Source organism: Spermophilus citellus (genome assembly GCF_964194105.1).
Source record: "Spermophilus citellus genome assembly, chromosome: 1".
Lineage (NCBI taxonomy): Eukaryota > Metazoa > Chordata > Mammalia > Rodentia > Sciuridae > Spermophilus > Spermophilus citellus.
The window spans coordinates 223,582,508-223,598,980 of record NC_138182.1 but is presented as its reverse complement, the minus strand read 5'-3'; the positions used below and the strand labels follow the sequence as shown (position 1 = coordinate 223,598,980).

The following is a 16,473-nucleotide window of genomic DNA, read 5'->3' as shown; positions in this document are numbered from 1 at the left end:
TCTTAGCCCAGCTTCTAGATCATCCTATAGCACAGTTCCATATGAGAGTAGAGAAGGGCTGGGGTTGTGGCTCAATGATAGAGTGCTTGCCTAACATGTGTGAGGCACTGGGTTCGAGCCTCAGCACCACAAATACATAAATAAATAAATAAATAAATAAATAAATAAATAAATAAATAAATAAACAAGCAAGCAAACAAATAAATAAATAAAAGGTACAAGAACACCAAAAAAATTTTAAAAAAATAGTAGAGAAGGGCTTCCTCTACAGTGGAAGTACAAGTCAGGCTCTTTGACTTCATTGTCAAACATCCATCACACAATCCTCAGGATCCTCTAAGCCTTGCACCTGAGTGAAGTCAGACCACCAGAAAGTTCTTCCATCTGCCTACACTATATAACCCTCTTCTTCCCCACCCCAGAAATTAGGATCTAATGTTCTTTGATCTGAAAGAGTCTCATGAGTTCATTTTTGTTAGTTCATTTTTGTTACTTGGTTTAGAGAACACATTCTTCAAAAATTCATGGTCAAGAAAAATTTGGTCTCCATTATTGAAATACTACGGATACTTATTTTTATTGAATAATTCATGCTTCCCTCTTTTCTTTGCTATGAGGACAATCAGAAGGAAGGTATGGATGTGACTGTCTTAGACAAAAGATTATCTAACTTTTGTATCCTCTTTTATACATTGGCTTTTGTCTTTTAATCTGTGTTTAAAATTTAGAATTACCCACATCAGTGCTTCTACTGCCCTTCAGTTATTTGAATATTCTTGCATAGCATGTACTATTGATTTAAGCACCAGTCTTGTGAGATTGGATGTAAGGAGGGCATAATGTTTCTGTCTTCTGTGATTTCTACAGACATAGGAAGTGAGAAGTTTGAGGAAGGAGAGAATATTGTTCTTATCCTTCAGGATATTATAGGCTCATTGAGATCGTGAAACTTTCATAATGAAACAATTAAATCAAAGGCATATGATTGAGTGTCAGACCCCACAGTGAGGGACATAAGAACTACGAGAACTAAGGGAAGAGAAGACATTGGGAAGTTCACAGAGGTCTCCAGGAAAGGGACGCATCTTCTATTTAAAGAAAGAAAATTATAGTAGTTGGCGGAGAAGGTAAAGGAGGGAAGATGAAACAGAGGTCATCACTAAGAATTATAACCCTCTGAATAAGTGTAGATTTACGAATCCTTGGTGACTTAAATACATAAGTAAGATGGGAAAGCTCTTCCTTATAGTGTACTGATAATAATAAAAGGAATAACGGAATTAGAAAAATCATCAGTGGATGCTAAATAATGGGTACATAATGGATGCTATGAGGGGTGCTCTCCCTGAATCAGTAGTTCTTCCACTCTTTCAGAAGCCTCTACTGCCTCAAAAGGCCCAGTGACTGTTGACTGTATTCTGAATACAAGCAACAATAAATGTTGGTGAGGATGTGGGGGAAAAGGTACACTCCTATACTGCTGGTGGGACTGCAAATTGGTGCAACCACTGTGGAAAGCAAATGGAGATTCCTCAGAAAACTTGGAATGGAAGCACCATTTGACCCAGCTATTCCACTCCCCGGTTTATACCCAAAGGACTTAAGATCAACGTACTACAATGACGCAGCCATATCAGTGTTCAATAGCAGCTCAACTCACAACAGCTAAAGTATGGAGCCAACCTAGGTGTCCTTCAGCAGATGAATGGATAAAAAAAGTGTGGTATATATATATACACAATGGAATATTACCAGCCTTAAAGAAGAATAAAATGATGGCGTTTGCCAGTAAATGGATGGAGCTAAGCAAAATAAGCCAATCTCAAAAAACAAAAGGATAAAAATTTTCTCTGATATGGGGATGCTAATTCACAATAATGTGGTGGGGGAGGTAGGGAACAATAGAGTTATTTTGGATTAGGCACAAGGGAGTAAAGGGAGAGGAGGTTTATAGGGGCAGGAAGGATAGTAGAATGAATCCGACATTATTACCCTGTGTGCATATATGATTACCTAACTGGTGTGATTCTACTTCATGTACAACCAGAAGAGTGAGAAGTTATACTCCATTTATATATGATGTGCCAAGTGCATTCTACTGTAGTATATAACTAATTAAGAAAAAAAATATTCATTGCCCACAGGCAGTGAAAATGTGAAAAACAACAACAAAAAGCCCAGTGACAGATCTCAACACACCTACATCCCAGTGGCTCCAAATATTTATTCATATACTGATATCCAATAAAAATTTTTAGCATAACCACTAAAATAAGTATACTGCTTTATTTAAATACAATATGTAAATATGGATCACTGTATTAATAGAGATCATAAAATAAACAATAACAATTTGGAATGGGTGAAACATTTTAAATAATTTTATTTATGGTGTAGAAAAAGCTTTTGAATATTAAGCTTATTAGTCACATTTCAGCAAGAGCTATGTGATCAATAAACTTTATTATTAAACTGTATCTACTAGAGTAACATTTGAAATCCAGCAGTGTAATGGCCTGATTCTAGGTTTGCTTTATTTTGAGGCTGTTTTAGTGGCTGAGATAGCAGAAACAGATCCCTCTCAGTGGTACACAGACCCAAGTGGGAGCAGCCCTCCTTTGGCTCTGCTCTCTGCATCGTGACACCCCTTCTCTGGTCCCAGGCAACACCTGAACAAAAGTCTCTGTTGATATTTGACTATAATCTTTCATGTTCTCTTATCCATCAGTTGTTGTTATAAACTAACTGTAGTGTATTACATTTTTTAAATTTCAAATAAATGGGGATGAATCTCATTGAAAATTTCTCATTCAGAAAAATTCTGAATGGGTTAAAATGTACCTCTTGCATAGATGAGAGTTTTGTTCTAGGTGGTGTTACTCATTTGGGCCAGGAAAGCTAATGTTTTTCAAATATCCCTTTCAAAATGCTGTCTTCTCAACAGGATTGTATTCCAAAGGCACTTCTTTCACACTTACTGACAGCATCATTCTTACACCAAAGAGACACTCTATCTTCTGTGTTTTTGAGTTGATTTGCAGGGCTTGGGATCAAACCCACTCTACCCCTGGGTCATACCCTAGCCCTATTTTTAAAATACATGTAACTTCTATGTAGAAGCACTGGGCAGCCTTTTGAATACTGCAAAGGTCAACAAGTTTGGGGCGCCTGTCTTTTTGTGAAAGAAAAATTTATCTTTACATTTCAAACTCTTTTAATTATTGCCAGGAGATAACCAACATGCCTCTTAGTAGTAGTACATTCTCAAGTTCATCCCCACTCCCTTTCCTTACAAATTTTATACTTGAGGCTCTGTTTTTATAAAGCTAAAAATCACAGTGATGATGTCCTATAGCAGCAACTTGCACTGTGTCATGACACACTGAGGACAAAAGAAAGGAGGATGCTCCCACTGTGCAGTGCCAGCCGCACCCCCCCCCCCTTCAACCCTGGAATCCTACACAACATGCTGCCTGCCCACATCAGTGCGAGGGCTATTTACAAATATTGTGAAGCCTTAATTTCTTTCTTGCATTTGTAGTTTAAAATATTCTAATATCATCTTCCTACACCCCACATGGATCATCTTACCAAGAAGTAGTCTTGGTGAGAGAGTAAAACCTCTGGCTCTCTGGATTTATGATTCCATTTTGAATATTCATTTGGCAAGCTGTGCCTTCCTCCTCCAGCACTTGATCCCCTCACCTTCCAGATGGTTTTCATATTGAAAATATACTGTCTCTCAGTGAGACTGATTTTATTTTTGTAGTCTGCCCCTGTTGCTGGCTTCCCAACCCTCTATAGTCTCACATCTGCTCCAAAAACCTCTCTGTGTTAACAATTCCTGGTGTGTGGGATTTCTTCCTGTTGCTCCTCAGAGGGAGGCCTCTTTGTCTTACAAAAAGTTCCAGAATCAGCTTTCTAGGACAGCTCTTTTCTTTTTATTTATGCCAAGGGGGCCGAATAACCTGATTTCTTATGCCCCATTCCACCTTGAGCACACACTTGCATGAATCCTCATTTTGTAAACATAATACCTTGCCTTCAAAGCAAGAGAATGCCTTTTCCACTGGCTTTTGTCACTCCTTGCTTAAGGGGGAATTATTTTACATGGTTAACGTTTAACAAGAAACTATCACCTCAAAAACACTGCATACTTGTATTTTATTCATTTATTTTTAAAGAAGTTGGATTAAGGATATATTGCTTTTAATTCCTGGGACATCTAGGAAGTAAAATCCCAGGAAATCCTATAATCTATTCTAAAATGAAAACCCCATCAAATCAGTATGCAAATGAGCAAATCATTCAAACATTAAAGTGCTTGCCTCCTTAGAAATCTGGAGTGCTGTTGGGGATGTGAGCCTCTGTGCCAGGATGTTTCTTTCCATTTGCCTAAATTTCCCTCTGCCTGATGTTCTTACCTGGATAACCTCAGGACCCCTTGGCCCCCCTCACTCACTGCTTCTGGGTCTTTGCTTTCCTGTCACCTCTTGGAAGGAGCCTCCCTAACCCCTACTCACCTCTCCCCTGTCATTCTGTTCCCCTTAACTGAGTCACTTTTCTTCATGGGGCTGATCCCTCTCTAGCATTGCTATGGCCTTTCTGTCTGACCCCCAGAATGTGAGCTCCAGGAAGCAGGGGGCTGTGTTTTGTTCCTTCCTGTGTCCTCACCTGCTAGAGCAGTGCTGGCCCAGCCCAATATGGGCTCTTCATAAACACTGTTGTGTGGGTGACGGAAAGCACACTAAAGATAGAGGCGAGCCACAGGAGAAAGGCAGGTGTGCCTTTCTAGTTTGTGGAGGGGAGAAAGGCCAGGAGAGCTAGTGGCTTCACTGGCAGCCTCTCTGTAGATAGGAGGAAGCAAGCTGAAGGAGAAATGTTGAGAGGAGAAAAGTATGCTGGGAAAACTGAAATTGCACAGAGGATGGGGTACCCCAGTGTGGGAGGCCAACCTTACGGGTGACTGAGTTACACTCCCCAGCTGGGTGCTGAGGCGCTCAGTCACAGAAATGGGTGTGTCTTGCTACAGCCCCATGGGTGAAGCTATGCTCACCTGTTCCTTTGTAATATAACCCCTTGCCCTGTTTAGGATAGAATCTTCCATGGAAGTGCCTTGTGTGTGTCCCCTCCTCTTACTGTGCCCTTGGGTGTGGCCTACCCAGGTGTCAGTCAACCTGCTGATAGTGGACATCTTGAAGATAGACTCAGCCCCCTGAAACCTGACCCCTTGCCTCATTTGAATAGCTTCTCCTCAATAAAAGGGGTCTCTCTCTTTCTGCAGACCCTTAAGGTCAGAGGAGCCGTCACAGCGACCCCAAAGAAAAAGGTATTTGTGTCTCTTGTGTGGTTATTTCGTGCAGCCCAGTTAGCCCAGTTCAACTAGAGTGACCCCTGAGCCTTTTAGTCTCGAGAACAGAAACCTGGCACCCCAGCCTTCCTCCCAGACTGAGGGATGAGGGGGCTGAAGGGAGCCTTTGGTCAACCCGTGTGTGCAATCTGACTGTGACCATTCGGACTCTGGGACCAGTGGAGTTTCAATCCCTGCAGTGCTCTCCCTCAGATTCAGCCAGTGGTGTGCAACTCTGTTATTCTAGTCTCTCAGCCCCATAGTAGGAGTAGGTGCTAAATATCAAAAAGCCCCTCAAAGAAGAGTCTCCTTTTTCTTTCTGTTCTTTTTAGCAGAGGAAAACTAATTATGAATGCCAACACTAATACTAACCAAATCTTCATCCAAAAGAAAATTGCAGAGCAATCAAAAAAATCTTCCTGTCCTCTCTTTAGCCTACTTCAGAAAGAATTGGTTTGACAGGACCAGAGCAATGTCAATCCAGGATCTTTTCTTGGGCAGCTTTCTAGTTATGCCCAATTATGGTTCAAGAACGGAACAATTGCATTTACCATGAAGTGAGCAGACAACTTGGTCCAGTGTTTTACTTAACACAAAAGCTTAGTGCACATTCACAGCCCTCATGTTTAAAGTCCTCATGAGGCCAAAAACAAAATTAGCATCATAAATAAATACAAATCAAAGGACTGTCAAATACAGGTGAGAGGAGTATGGATAAAGGCCTTGGGCCTATATTCAGCATCACCCCACCAGTATCCTTCTACACAAAAGCCAGCATTTATTATCAAACATTGACCGTGTATTTAGAAACTTTACCCATGTTAACTCAATCTTCAACATAACCCCACAAGTAGTCACCATTAATATTCTCAATTTACACCTCAGAAGTAATTTGCTGGAAACCATGTAGGTAGAAAATGGCACTGCCAGGATTTGAATCCAGAGGCCATGTGTTCAAGACAGAAATATGATCTAAATAAACGCTGATGTGCATACACCAGCTAAGCTGCAGTTGCACTTTCCAGCTCTATGGAGAAGGAACTCTTTGGGGAGAGGGCTTACCAGGGATTGAACCTGGGCACTGAACCACTGAGCCACACTCCCAGCCCTATTTTGTTTTTTGTTTTTTTTTTTCAATTGTTGGTCGTTCAAAACATTACATAGTTCTTAATATATCATATTTCACAGTTTGATTCAAGTGGGTTATGAACTCCCATTTTTACCCCGTATACAGATTGCTGTATCACATCAGTTACACTTCCATTGATTTACATATTGCCATTCTAGTGACTGATGTGTTCTGCTGTCTATCCTATTCTCTACTATCCCCCCTCCCCTCCCCTCCCCTCCCCTTTTCTCTCTCTACCCCCTCTACTGTAAATCATTTCTTCCACTTGTATTATTTTTCTCTTACCCCTCCTTTCCTCTTATATGTAATTTTGTATAACCCTGAGGATCACCTTCCATTTCCATGCGATTTCCCTTCTCACTCCCTTTCCCTCCCACCTCTCATCCCTGTTTAATGTTAATCTTCTTCTCAAGCTCTTCGTCCCTACCCTGACCTTGGTTACTCCCCTTATATCAAAGAAGACATTTGGCATTTGTTTTTTAGGGATTGGCTAGCTTCACTTAGCATAATCTGCTTTAATGCCATCCATTTCCCTCCAAATTCTATGATTTTGTCATTTTTTAAAGCAGAGTAATACTCCATTGTGTATAAATGCCACATTTTTTTATCCATTCATCTATTGAAGGTCATCTAGGTTGGTTCCACAATCTTGCTATCGTGAATTGTCTATTCCCTAAAGACCTAATAAGAGCATGCTACAGGGACACTGCTACATCGATGTTCATCCCAGCCCTATTTTGTATTTTATTTAGAGACAGGGTCTCACTGAGTTGCTTAGTACCTCGCTTTCGCTGAGGCTGGCTTTGAACTGAGATCCTCCTGCCTCAGCCTCCTGAGCTTCTGGGATTATAGGGGTGCACCACTGTTCCCATCAGGGAACTCACTCTTGAGAGCTCACAGTGGGGAGTTGTGACTGGGAAGCATGTGGACTGATGGGTACACCATTCAAAACACAGGACAATTTCAGGGTGATTTTCTTACTGCATGCCAGGTAGATCCAGCTGTGAGCTCCGATTTCTCCAGCAGGACCACATCCTTCATCCCTGCTTTGGCCAGGTGATAAGCCAGACTCACACCAACACAGCCACCTCCAATTATCACTGTTTCTGCTCTGTCTTTCCATTTTGTTTCGGTAGGCAAAGGTGGATTTTCCTCTCTGAAAAACAATTGTTTAAAAACAGTAATTTTACTCAGCCTACAGTAGCTGTAGTTTGGGTCTAGGCTTTCCCTAGTACTGTGATTCACCTCATGAACACCTAGTGAATGTCCTCATTTAACAAATCTGTAACATCTAAACCTGGAGTAGGCAACCTAATTGGGTGAGGGAGAAGGGGACATTTGGGTCCCATTCCATGTAATAATTCTAGAACACTGTAGGTATATAACAGAACCAAAGAAATGAACAGGTAGCTTCTCTCCACCAGAGAATCTAGAGAATAAATTTTCTTATTTTAAAAAACCACACATTTTATTATATGAAAAACTATAATCACCCTGAAGTTTACACCTATAAATCTTGGATTACCTCCTCCCTCCCAGGCTGAAAAGAGCCAGATGGAGAAAAGCGATCTGCATCATTAGATGTCCTCTCACCATGCATGAGCCCCTGTTGAGAGCCACAGCCAAAGGGGCCCCAGCAAACTTCCAGCTGCCAGCAAACTTCCAGCTACCGGCTGATTGGTTCACAGCGGCCCCAGCAACATCTAGCTGATTGGCTCCTCTGCGGTGATGCTCATTGGGCTGTTTCCCTGCCCTTTCAGACCACGGAGCTGCTCATTGGGGGACTTCTTTGGCTCCGCCCACAGGACCCAGCCAATCCTCAAGTTCAAGAATCAAATAGACCACAACACAATAATTATGGGTGACTTCAACACACCTCTCTCACCATTGGACAGATCCTCCAAACAAAAGTTGAATAAAGAAACTATAGAACTCAATATCACAATCAATAACCTAGACTTAACTGACATATATAGAATATATCAACCATCATCAAATGGATATACTTTTTTCTCAGCAGCACATGGATCCTTCTCAAAAATACACCATATATTATGCCATAGGGCAACCCTCAGTAAATATAAAGGGGTGGAGATAATACCTTGCATTTTATCTGATCATAATGGAATGAAACCGGAAATCAATGATAAAAGAAGGAAGGAAAAATCCTACATCACATGGAAAATGAACAATATGTTACTGAATGATCAATGGGTTAAAGGAGGAAATAAAAAAAATTCTTAGAGATAAATGAAAGTACAAACACAACATATCGGAATCTATGGGACACAATGAAAGCAGTTTTAAGAGGAAAATTCATCGCCTGGTGGTCATTCCTCAAAAAAAGAAAAAACCAACAAATAAATGAGCTCACACTTCATCTCAAAGCCCTAGAAAAGGAAGAGCAAAACAATAGCAAAAGAAGTAGAAGGCAAGAAATAATTAAAATCAGAGCTGAAATTAATGAAATCGAAACAAAAGAAACAATTGAAAAAATTAACAAAACTAAAAGTTGGTTCTTCGAAAAAATAAATAAGATCGACAGACCTTTAGCCATGCTAACGAAGAGAAGAAGAGAGAGAACTCAAATTACTAACATACAGGATGAAAAAGGCAATATCACAACAGATGCTACAGAAATACAGAAGATAATTAGAAAGTATTTTGAAACCCTATATTCTAATAAAATAGAAGATAGTGAAGACATCGATAAATTTCTTAAGTCATATGATCTGCCCAGATTGAGTCAGGAGGATATAGACAACCTAAACAGACCAATAACAATTGAGGAACTAGAAGAAACCATCAATAGACTACCAACTAAGAAAAGCCCAGAACCAGATGGGTATACAGCGGAATTTTACAAAACCTTTAAAGAAGAATTAATACCAATACTTTTCAAGTTATTTCAGGAAATAGAAAAAGAGGGAGCTCTTCCAAATTCATTCTATGAGGCCAACATCACCCTGATTCTGAAACCAGACAAAGACACCTCAAAGAAAGAAAACTACAGACCAATATCTCTAATGAACCTAGATGCAAAAATCCTCAATAAAATTCTGGCGAATCGAATACAAAAACACATCAAAAAAATTGTGCACCATGATCAAGTAGGATTCATCCCTGGGATGCAAGGATGGTTCAATATACGGAAATCAATAAATGTTATTCACCACATCAATAGACTTAAAGATAAGAACCATATGATCATCTCGATAGACGCAGAGAAAGCATTTGACAAAGTACAGCATCCCTTTATGTTCAAAACATTAGAAAAACTAGGGATAACAGGAACTTACCTTGACATTGTAAAAGCTATCTATGCTAAGCCTCAGGCTAGCATCATTCTGAATGGACAAAAGTTGAAGGCATTCCCTCTAAAATCTGGAACAAGACAGGGATGCCCTCTCTCACCACTTCTATTTAATTTAGTCCTTGAAATACTAGCCAGAGCAATTAGACAGACAAAAGAAATTAAAGGCATAAAAATAGGAAAAGAAGAACTTAAATTATCACTATTTGCAGATGACATGATTCTATACCTTGAAGACCCAAAAGGATCTACAAAGAAACTACTAGAACCAATAAATGAATTCAGCAAAGTGGCAGGATATAAAATCAACACGCATAAATCAAAGGCATTCCTGTATATCAGCGATAAAACTTCTGAAACGGAAATGAGGAAAAACACTCCATTCACAATATCCTCAAAAAAAAAAAAATACTTGGGAATCAACCTAACAAAAGAGGTGAAAGATTTATACAATGAAAACTACAGAACCCTAAAGAGAGAAGTAGAAGAAGATCTTAGAAGATGGAAAAATATACCCTGTTCATGGATAGGCAGAACGAACATTATCAAAATGGCGATATTACCAAAAGTTCTCTATAGGTTTAATGCAATACCAATCAAAATCCCAACAGCATTTCTTGTAGAAATAGATAAAGCAATCATGAAATTCATATGGAAAAATAAAAGACCCAGAATAGCAAAAGCAATTCTAAGCAGGAAGTGTGAATCAGGCGGTATAACGATACCAGATTTCAAACTATATTACAGAGCAATAGTGACAAAAACAGCATGGTACTGGTACCAAAACAGGTGGGTGGACCAATGGTATAGAATAGAGGACACAGAGACTAATCCACAAAGTTACAACTATCTTATATTTGATAAAGGGGCTAAAAGCATGCAATGGAGGAAGGATAGCATCTTCAACAAATGGTGCTGGGAAAACTGGAAATCCATATGCAACAAAATGAAACTGAATCCCTTTCTCTCGCCATGCACAAAAGTTAACTCAAAATGGATCAAGGAGCTTGATATCAAATCAGAGACTCTGGGTCTGATAGAAGAAAAAGTTGGCTCCGATCTACATATTGTGGGGTCGGGCTCCAAATTCCTTAATAGGACACCCATAGCACAAGAGTTAATAACAAGAATCAACAAATGGGACTTACTTAAACTAAAAAGTTTTTTCTCAGCAAGAGAAACAATAAGAGAGGTAAATAGGGAGCCTACATCCTGGGAACAAATTTTTATCCTCACACTTCAGATAGAGCCCTAATATCCAGAGTATACAAAGAACTCAAAAAATTAGACAATAAGATAATAAATAACCCAATCAACAAATGGGCCAAGGACCTGAACAGACACTTCTCAGAGGAGGATATACAATCAATCAACAAGTACATGAAAAAATGCTCTCCATCTCTAGCAGTCAGAGGAATGCAAATCAAAACCACCCTAAGATACCATCTCACTCCAGTAAGATTGGCAGCCACTATGAATCAAACAACAACAAGTGCTGGCGAGGATGTGGAGAAAAGGGTACACTTGTACATTGTTGGTGGGACTGCAAATTGGTGCAGCCAATTTGTAAAGCAGTATGGAGATTCCTGGGAAAGCTGGGAATGGAACCACCATTTGACCCTGCTATTGCCCTTCTTGGACTATTCCCTGAAGACCTTAAAAGAGCATGCTACAGGGATACTGCCACATTGATGTTCATAGCAACACAATTCACAATAGCTAGACTGTGGAACCAACCCAGATGCCCTTCAATAGATGAATGGATAAAAAAAATGTGGCATCTATACACAATGGAGTACTACGCAGCAATAAAAAATGACAAAATCATAGAATTTGAAGGGAAATGGATGGCACTAGAGCAGATTATGCTTAGTGAAGCTAGATAATCCCTAAAAAACAAATACCAAATGTCCTCTTTGATATAATGAGAGCAACTATGAACAGAGTAGGGAGGAAGAACAGGAAGAAAAGATTATCTTTAAACAGAGACATGAGATGGGAGGGAAAGAGAGAGAAAAGGGAAATTGCATGGAAATGAAGGGAGACCCTCATTGCTATACAAAATTACATATAAGAGGTTGTGAGGGGAATGGGAAAATTAACAAGGAGAGAAATGAATTACAGTAGATGGGGTAGAGAGAGAAGATGTGAGGGACGGGGAGGGGGGATAGTAGGGGATAAGAAAGGTAGCAGAATACAACAGTCACTAATATGGCAGTATGTAAAAATGTGGATGTGTAACCGACGTGATTCTGCAATCTGCATTTGGGGTAAAATTGGGAGTTCATAACCCACTTCAATCTAATGTATGAAATATGTTATGTCAAGAGCTTTGTAATGTTGTGAACAACCAATAAAAAAAATAAAATTAAAAAAATAAATAAATTTAAAAAAAAAAGATTCTGTATTTAATTTATTTTCTGATAGTCAGTATATAGTTAATGCTATAGTATCTCTTGAAGATGCTGGTAGGATTTCCCCTTCTTCTACTGTTTTCTCTTTGTTTTCCACTATACAAAGTTTAATCTGGGACAGAAAAGAGCCATTCTTTATAGGACATATCAGGGCACATACAGGATTGCCTGGAGCCCTTAGTTTGGGCAATGATTTAGCAGATAAAACTACACATGACATACATATTTTCTCTACACTAGAAGAAGCTATAAATTTTCATAAAAGGTTCCATGTCAATGCTAATACTTTACGAAAGCGTTTTAAAATAACTAAGGAACAAGCTAGACAAATAATAAAACAATGTCAAAATTGTGTGACCTTTTTACCACAAGTTAATCTTGGAGTCAATCCTAGAGGATTGATACCTAACCATATTTGGCAGATGGACATCACACATTTGCCAGAATTTGGAAAATTAAAATATTTGCATGTTATAGTTGATACTTCTTCTGGATTTTTGATGGGCTCCCTTCATGCCAGAGAAAAAACTAAAGATGTTATAGCTCATTGCTTACAAAATTTTGCCACTGTGGGCATTCCAAAACAGTTAAAAACAGATAATGCCCCTGGTTATACTTCTACCTCTTTTAAACAATTTTGCTCATCATTTGGCATTACTCATATAACAGGAATCCCATACAATCCACAGGGACAAGGCATAGTTGAAAGAGCTCATCAAACTATTAAAATGTACTTATTAAAGCAAAAAGACGGAATTGGGAAGGGGTATATATTCCCCAAAGATAAACTTAAAATAACCCTTTTTACTCTAAACTTTTAAAATTTGGATTCATCAGGACTTAGTGCTGCAGAAAGGCATATGTGTCCAAAAAATGTACATAAGCCCAAGGTACTTTGGAAAGATATTCTAACAGGACAATGGAAAGCTCCTGACCCAATAATTGTCTGGAGTCGGGGGTCTGTTTGTGTGTTTCCACAGGGAGAACAGCAGCCGATTTGGATTCCAGAGAGATTAACTAAAGCGATTTCTACAGACCAAAAAGAAGATGATTTGGCTCAAATCCATAACAGCTGATATCCAAAACTCCAGTTTGGCTATTCGTACATCTGCAACAGAACCAGGATGCTTTAAAAAAAAAAAAAAAAAGACAAAGACCTCTCCACAGGTGTGGCTGTATACTGGACCGGTAGTCAATGACGGGTAAGATCCAATTACAATGGTACCAACCTAAGACAGGAGGCTGACGCCCTGAGGTCAGCTCATCCGAAGACGGGTAAGGACCATATGTAGTATTGGCCAACCTAAGGCAGGCACGGTCCCTAAGCCACATGCTTGTTGTTTAAACAGAGAGGGGGAGATGTTGAGAGTCACAGCCAAAGGGGCCCCAGCAAACTTCCAGCTGCCCGCAAACTTCCAGCTGCCGGCTGATTGGTTCACGGCAGCCCCAGCAACATCTAGCTGATTGGCTCCTCTGCGGTGATGTTCATTGGGCTGTTTCCCCGCCCTTCAGACTGCAAAGCTGATGATTGGCTCACAGCGGCCCCAGCAACATCTAGCTGATTGGCTCCTGTGCGGTGATGTTTATTGGGCTGTTTCCCTGCCCTTTCAGACCACGGAGCTGCTCATTGGGGGACTTCTTTGGCTCCGCCCACGCGACCCAGCCAATCAGCCTCAAGAGCAGGAGGATTGTGGGAGGTGGTGAGGCTTGTGTGGGTGAGAGGCTTGTGGAAGCAGGTGGTGGCTGTTGGGCTCTGAGGGTTTTTTCCTGAGGAGCTGTTTTGTTTGGTGTTTGTAGTTCTAAAAATAAAGTTCGTTTCTTTTGACAAGTGGCTCCTGAATTGTGCCCAGCCAGACTGCGGCAAGCCCCTGTGTCTTTATTGCTCAGTGTTTAACATATGTATTTGCATATCTGTCCTCCTAGCTGGACCATGAGCTTCTTGAAGGAAGTAATCATGTCATGTTCCTCATTGATGCCAGCCCCTGCACAGCACCCACATCTAATATGTGTGTGGAATGAATATATACAATAACTGTGGTGGTTGAGTCTGAATCTTCTATTGACCATGCTGTTCCCGTATAAGTGCCCAAAAGAGTGCAATTCTAGTAAAGGTAGTCCTCATTAGCATAAAAGGATTTATTCATTGTTGCCACCGTTTATGATTTTGTTACATATATTTTTTTCCATTTGTTTTTCTCTTATTCATTCATCTAGTACTTCCTAAGTTCCTGCATGAACAGGGCACTCTGCTCCATAGCAATGATGAGCCAGATGGGACATTGCCTCTGTGCTCTGAAGTTCACAACATAGTGGGAGAGAGATTGGTTTTAGCATCTCTTGATTATTTCCTAACTCCATCATTCCTGTTATATTTATCCATGGGCCTTCTACTGCAAGGAAGTGCTTTCCTTGGGCCCCTGTTTCTTTGTTGTTTATATTAATGTGAATTTATGAATATTCATTACATTCAGTGGGCTTTAATCTATTGCTATTTACCATTTATTTTAATGCCAATTGTCCCAGATTTCATTTAAAAAAAAAAAAGGTTCTCAGGTCCTTTTGACATGACTGCATTATTCCTGGAGTACTTCCTTATTTTCTGGTGCCAAAATATGTCCCAATACTTTTGTGTAGGTGGTTTTTAAATGACTTATAATTTTTTGTGTAAAAATAAAAAGTATGCACATATGACCTGACTACTTTGCATATAAGTACATTTTTAAATAGCCTGGAGGTATCTTGTAGTTGAGTTGAAGCCATTATAGTAGTGACAAACAATAATAATTTCAGAGGTTCTTTTTTGTGTGTTCAAAAGAAAGAATATAATTTCTTTTAGGACAGTAGCCATTTGAAACAAAAAGAATAAAAAACTTAAGATCAGAAAACCTGGGTTTGAGCTCCCAAATCCTAGCTATTTTAGAAAAATTTAGACAAGGATCTCAATATTCCCTCATCTGCAAAATGAGGCTATGAAAGTTCAGTTTGGCAATATACGACAAAGTGTTATCGGATTTATAATATTCTTTCTGCCCAGCATTCCATAATGGAGTCAGACTATGTAGAGTATTTTTAAATTATAGCTTAAATAAATCTTAAATTTCTTCTGAAATAATTAGAGATGGTTACAAATAAACTCAAAATCAAACATTAAAGTGGAAACCAGGCAAAAAAATCAACCATCTTCTTAATAGTTTGGGACTGGGTATAAAGAACATGCAATAGAAATAAAATCATCTAAATTTTGATTTGTTGAATATAAAACTATATGTTGCTAATGGATACAGCAAAATACATTTTAGATAGTCTTGAATAATACATTTTATCTAATCTGTTTTAAACAGATCAACTTGTTAAATTTCTATTTTCTTTTGCACTAGATAAAGTATCATCATTATTATAAGTACTTTTGTGATGTTTTACAGTTTACAAGGCACTTTCACATGCAAATTATTTAAAATTTGCAGCAGTTCTGTGAGTTAGGCAGGGCAAATGTTATCCCACTTTATAGATGAGGAAACTGAAATTCAAAGAGTGAGATCACATGCTGTGTCACTGGAAGCGCAGGAAATGTGACTTGGTGGCTATTGTATTCCAAGCATCAGGGACAAGTCTAGCACATCACAGATACCCAGGGAACACTTGTTGAATGAAAAGATGGAGGAATGAAACTCAAAAGCAAGTCTTTTGATTCCAGAATTTCAGATCATAGGATGTAAAATAAAAGTTTCATCAACTTTTAAGTGATACTAGTGAGCAGAACCATCTTGAAGCCATGAACAATCTGTCAACATAAGGAAGTCAAAAGATGCTCAGCATCACTCTGTTTAAATACAGATCAATTAAAATAAGAAAATACCATTGTCATGTACATACCAGATTTAGCGAGGACAAAAAAAAAAAATGCTACTATAAGAACCAAGGAAGATGTAGTGAACAAACACACAATGGTAGAGGGTAGGTACATTCTTGTCCCCTATTTGGAGAATCTGTTGCTATCTTTCCATCTTTCAAATGTACATAACCCTTTCCCTAACAATTTCACTTTAAAAAATCAGTTCTATACATGGATTCTCACAAGTGTTCAAAATTAAGAAGTTTCACATGTATTTTACTTGCAGTAATAAAACTGGAAACAGTCTATTAGCAAATAGATTGCTTAATCATATTACAGAATATCAACAGAATGGAAAACTATGCAGCCATTAAAAAAGAATATGGAAACCATTATGAACTGATCTAGAACAATTCCCAAGACATAGTGATAATT

General features: G+C 39.0%; 1 protein-coding gene across 1 annotated transcript in view; it reads right to left on the bottom strand.

The window, feature by feature from the left end:
- The window catches only part of DMGDH (dimethylglycine dehydrogenase), a gene marked incomplete at both ends in the record, with an annotated part of 67,573 nt that overhangs the window by 50,700 nt on the left and 400 nt on the right, over positions 1-16,473 (bottom strand). Inside the window, one exon of the mRNA XM_081302425.1 lies at positions 7,461-7,635. Within this exon, the coding sequence (XP_081158551.1) occupies positions 7,461-7,635 (175 nt within the window). The remainder of the gene's footprint in view (positions 1-7,460; positions 7,636-16,473) is intronic.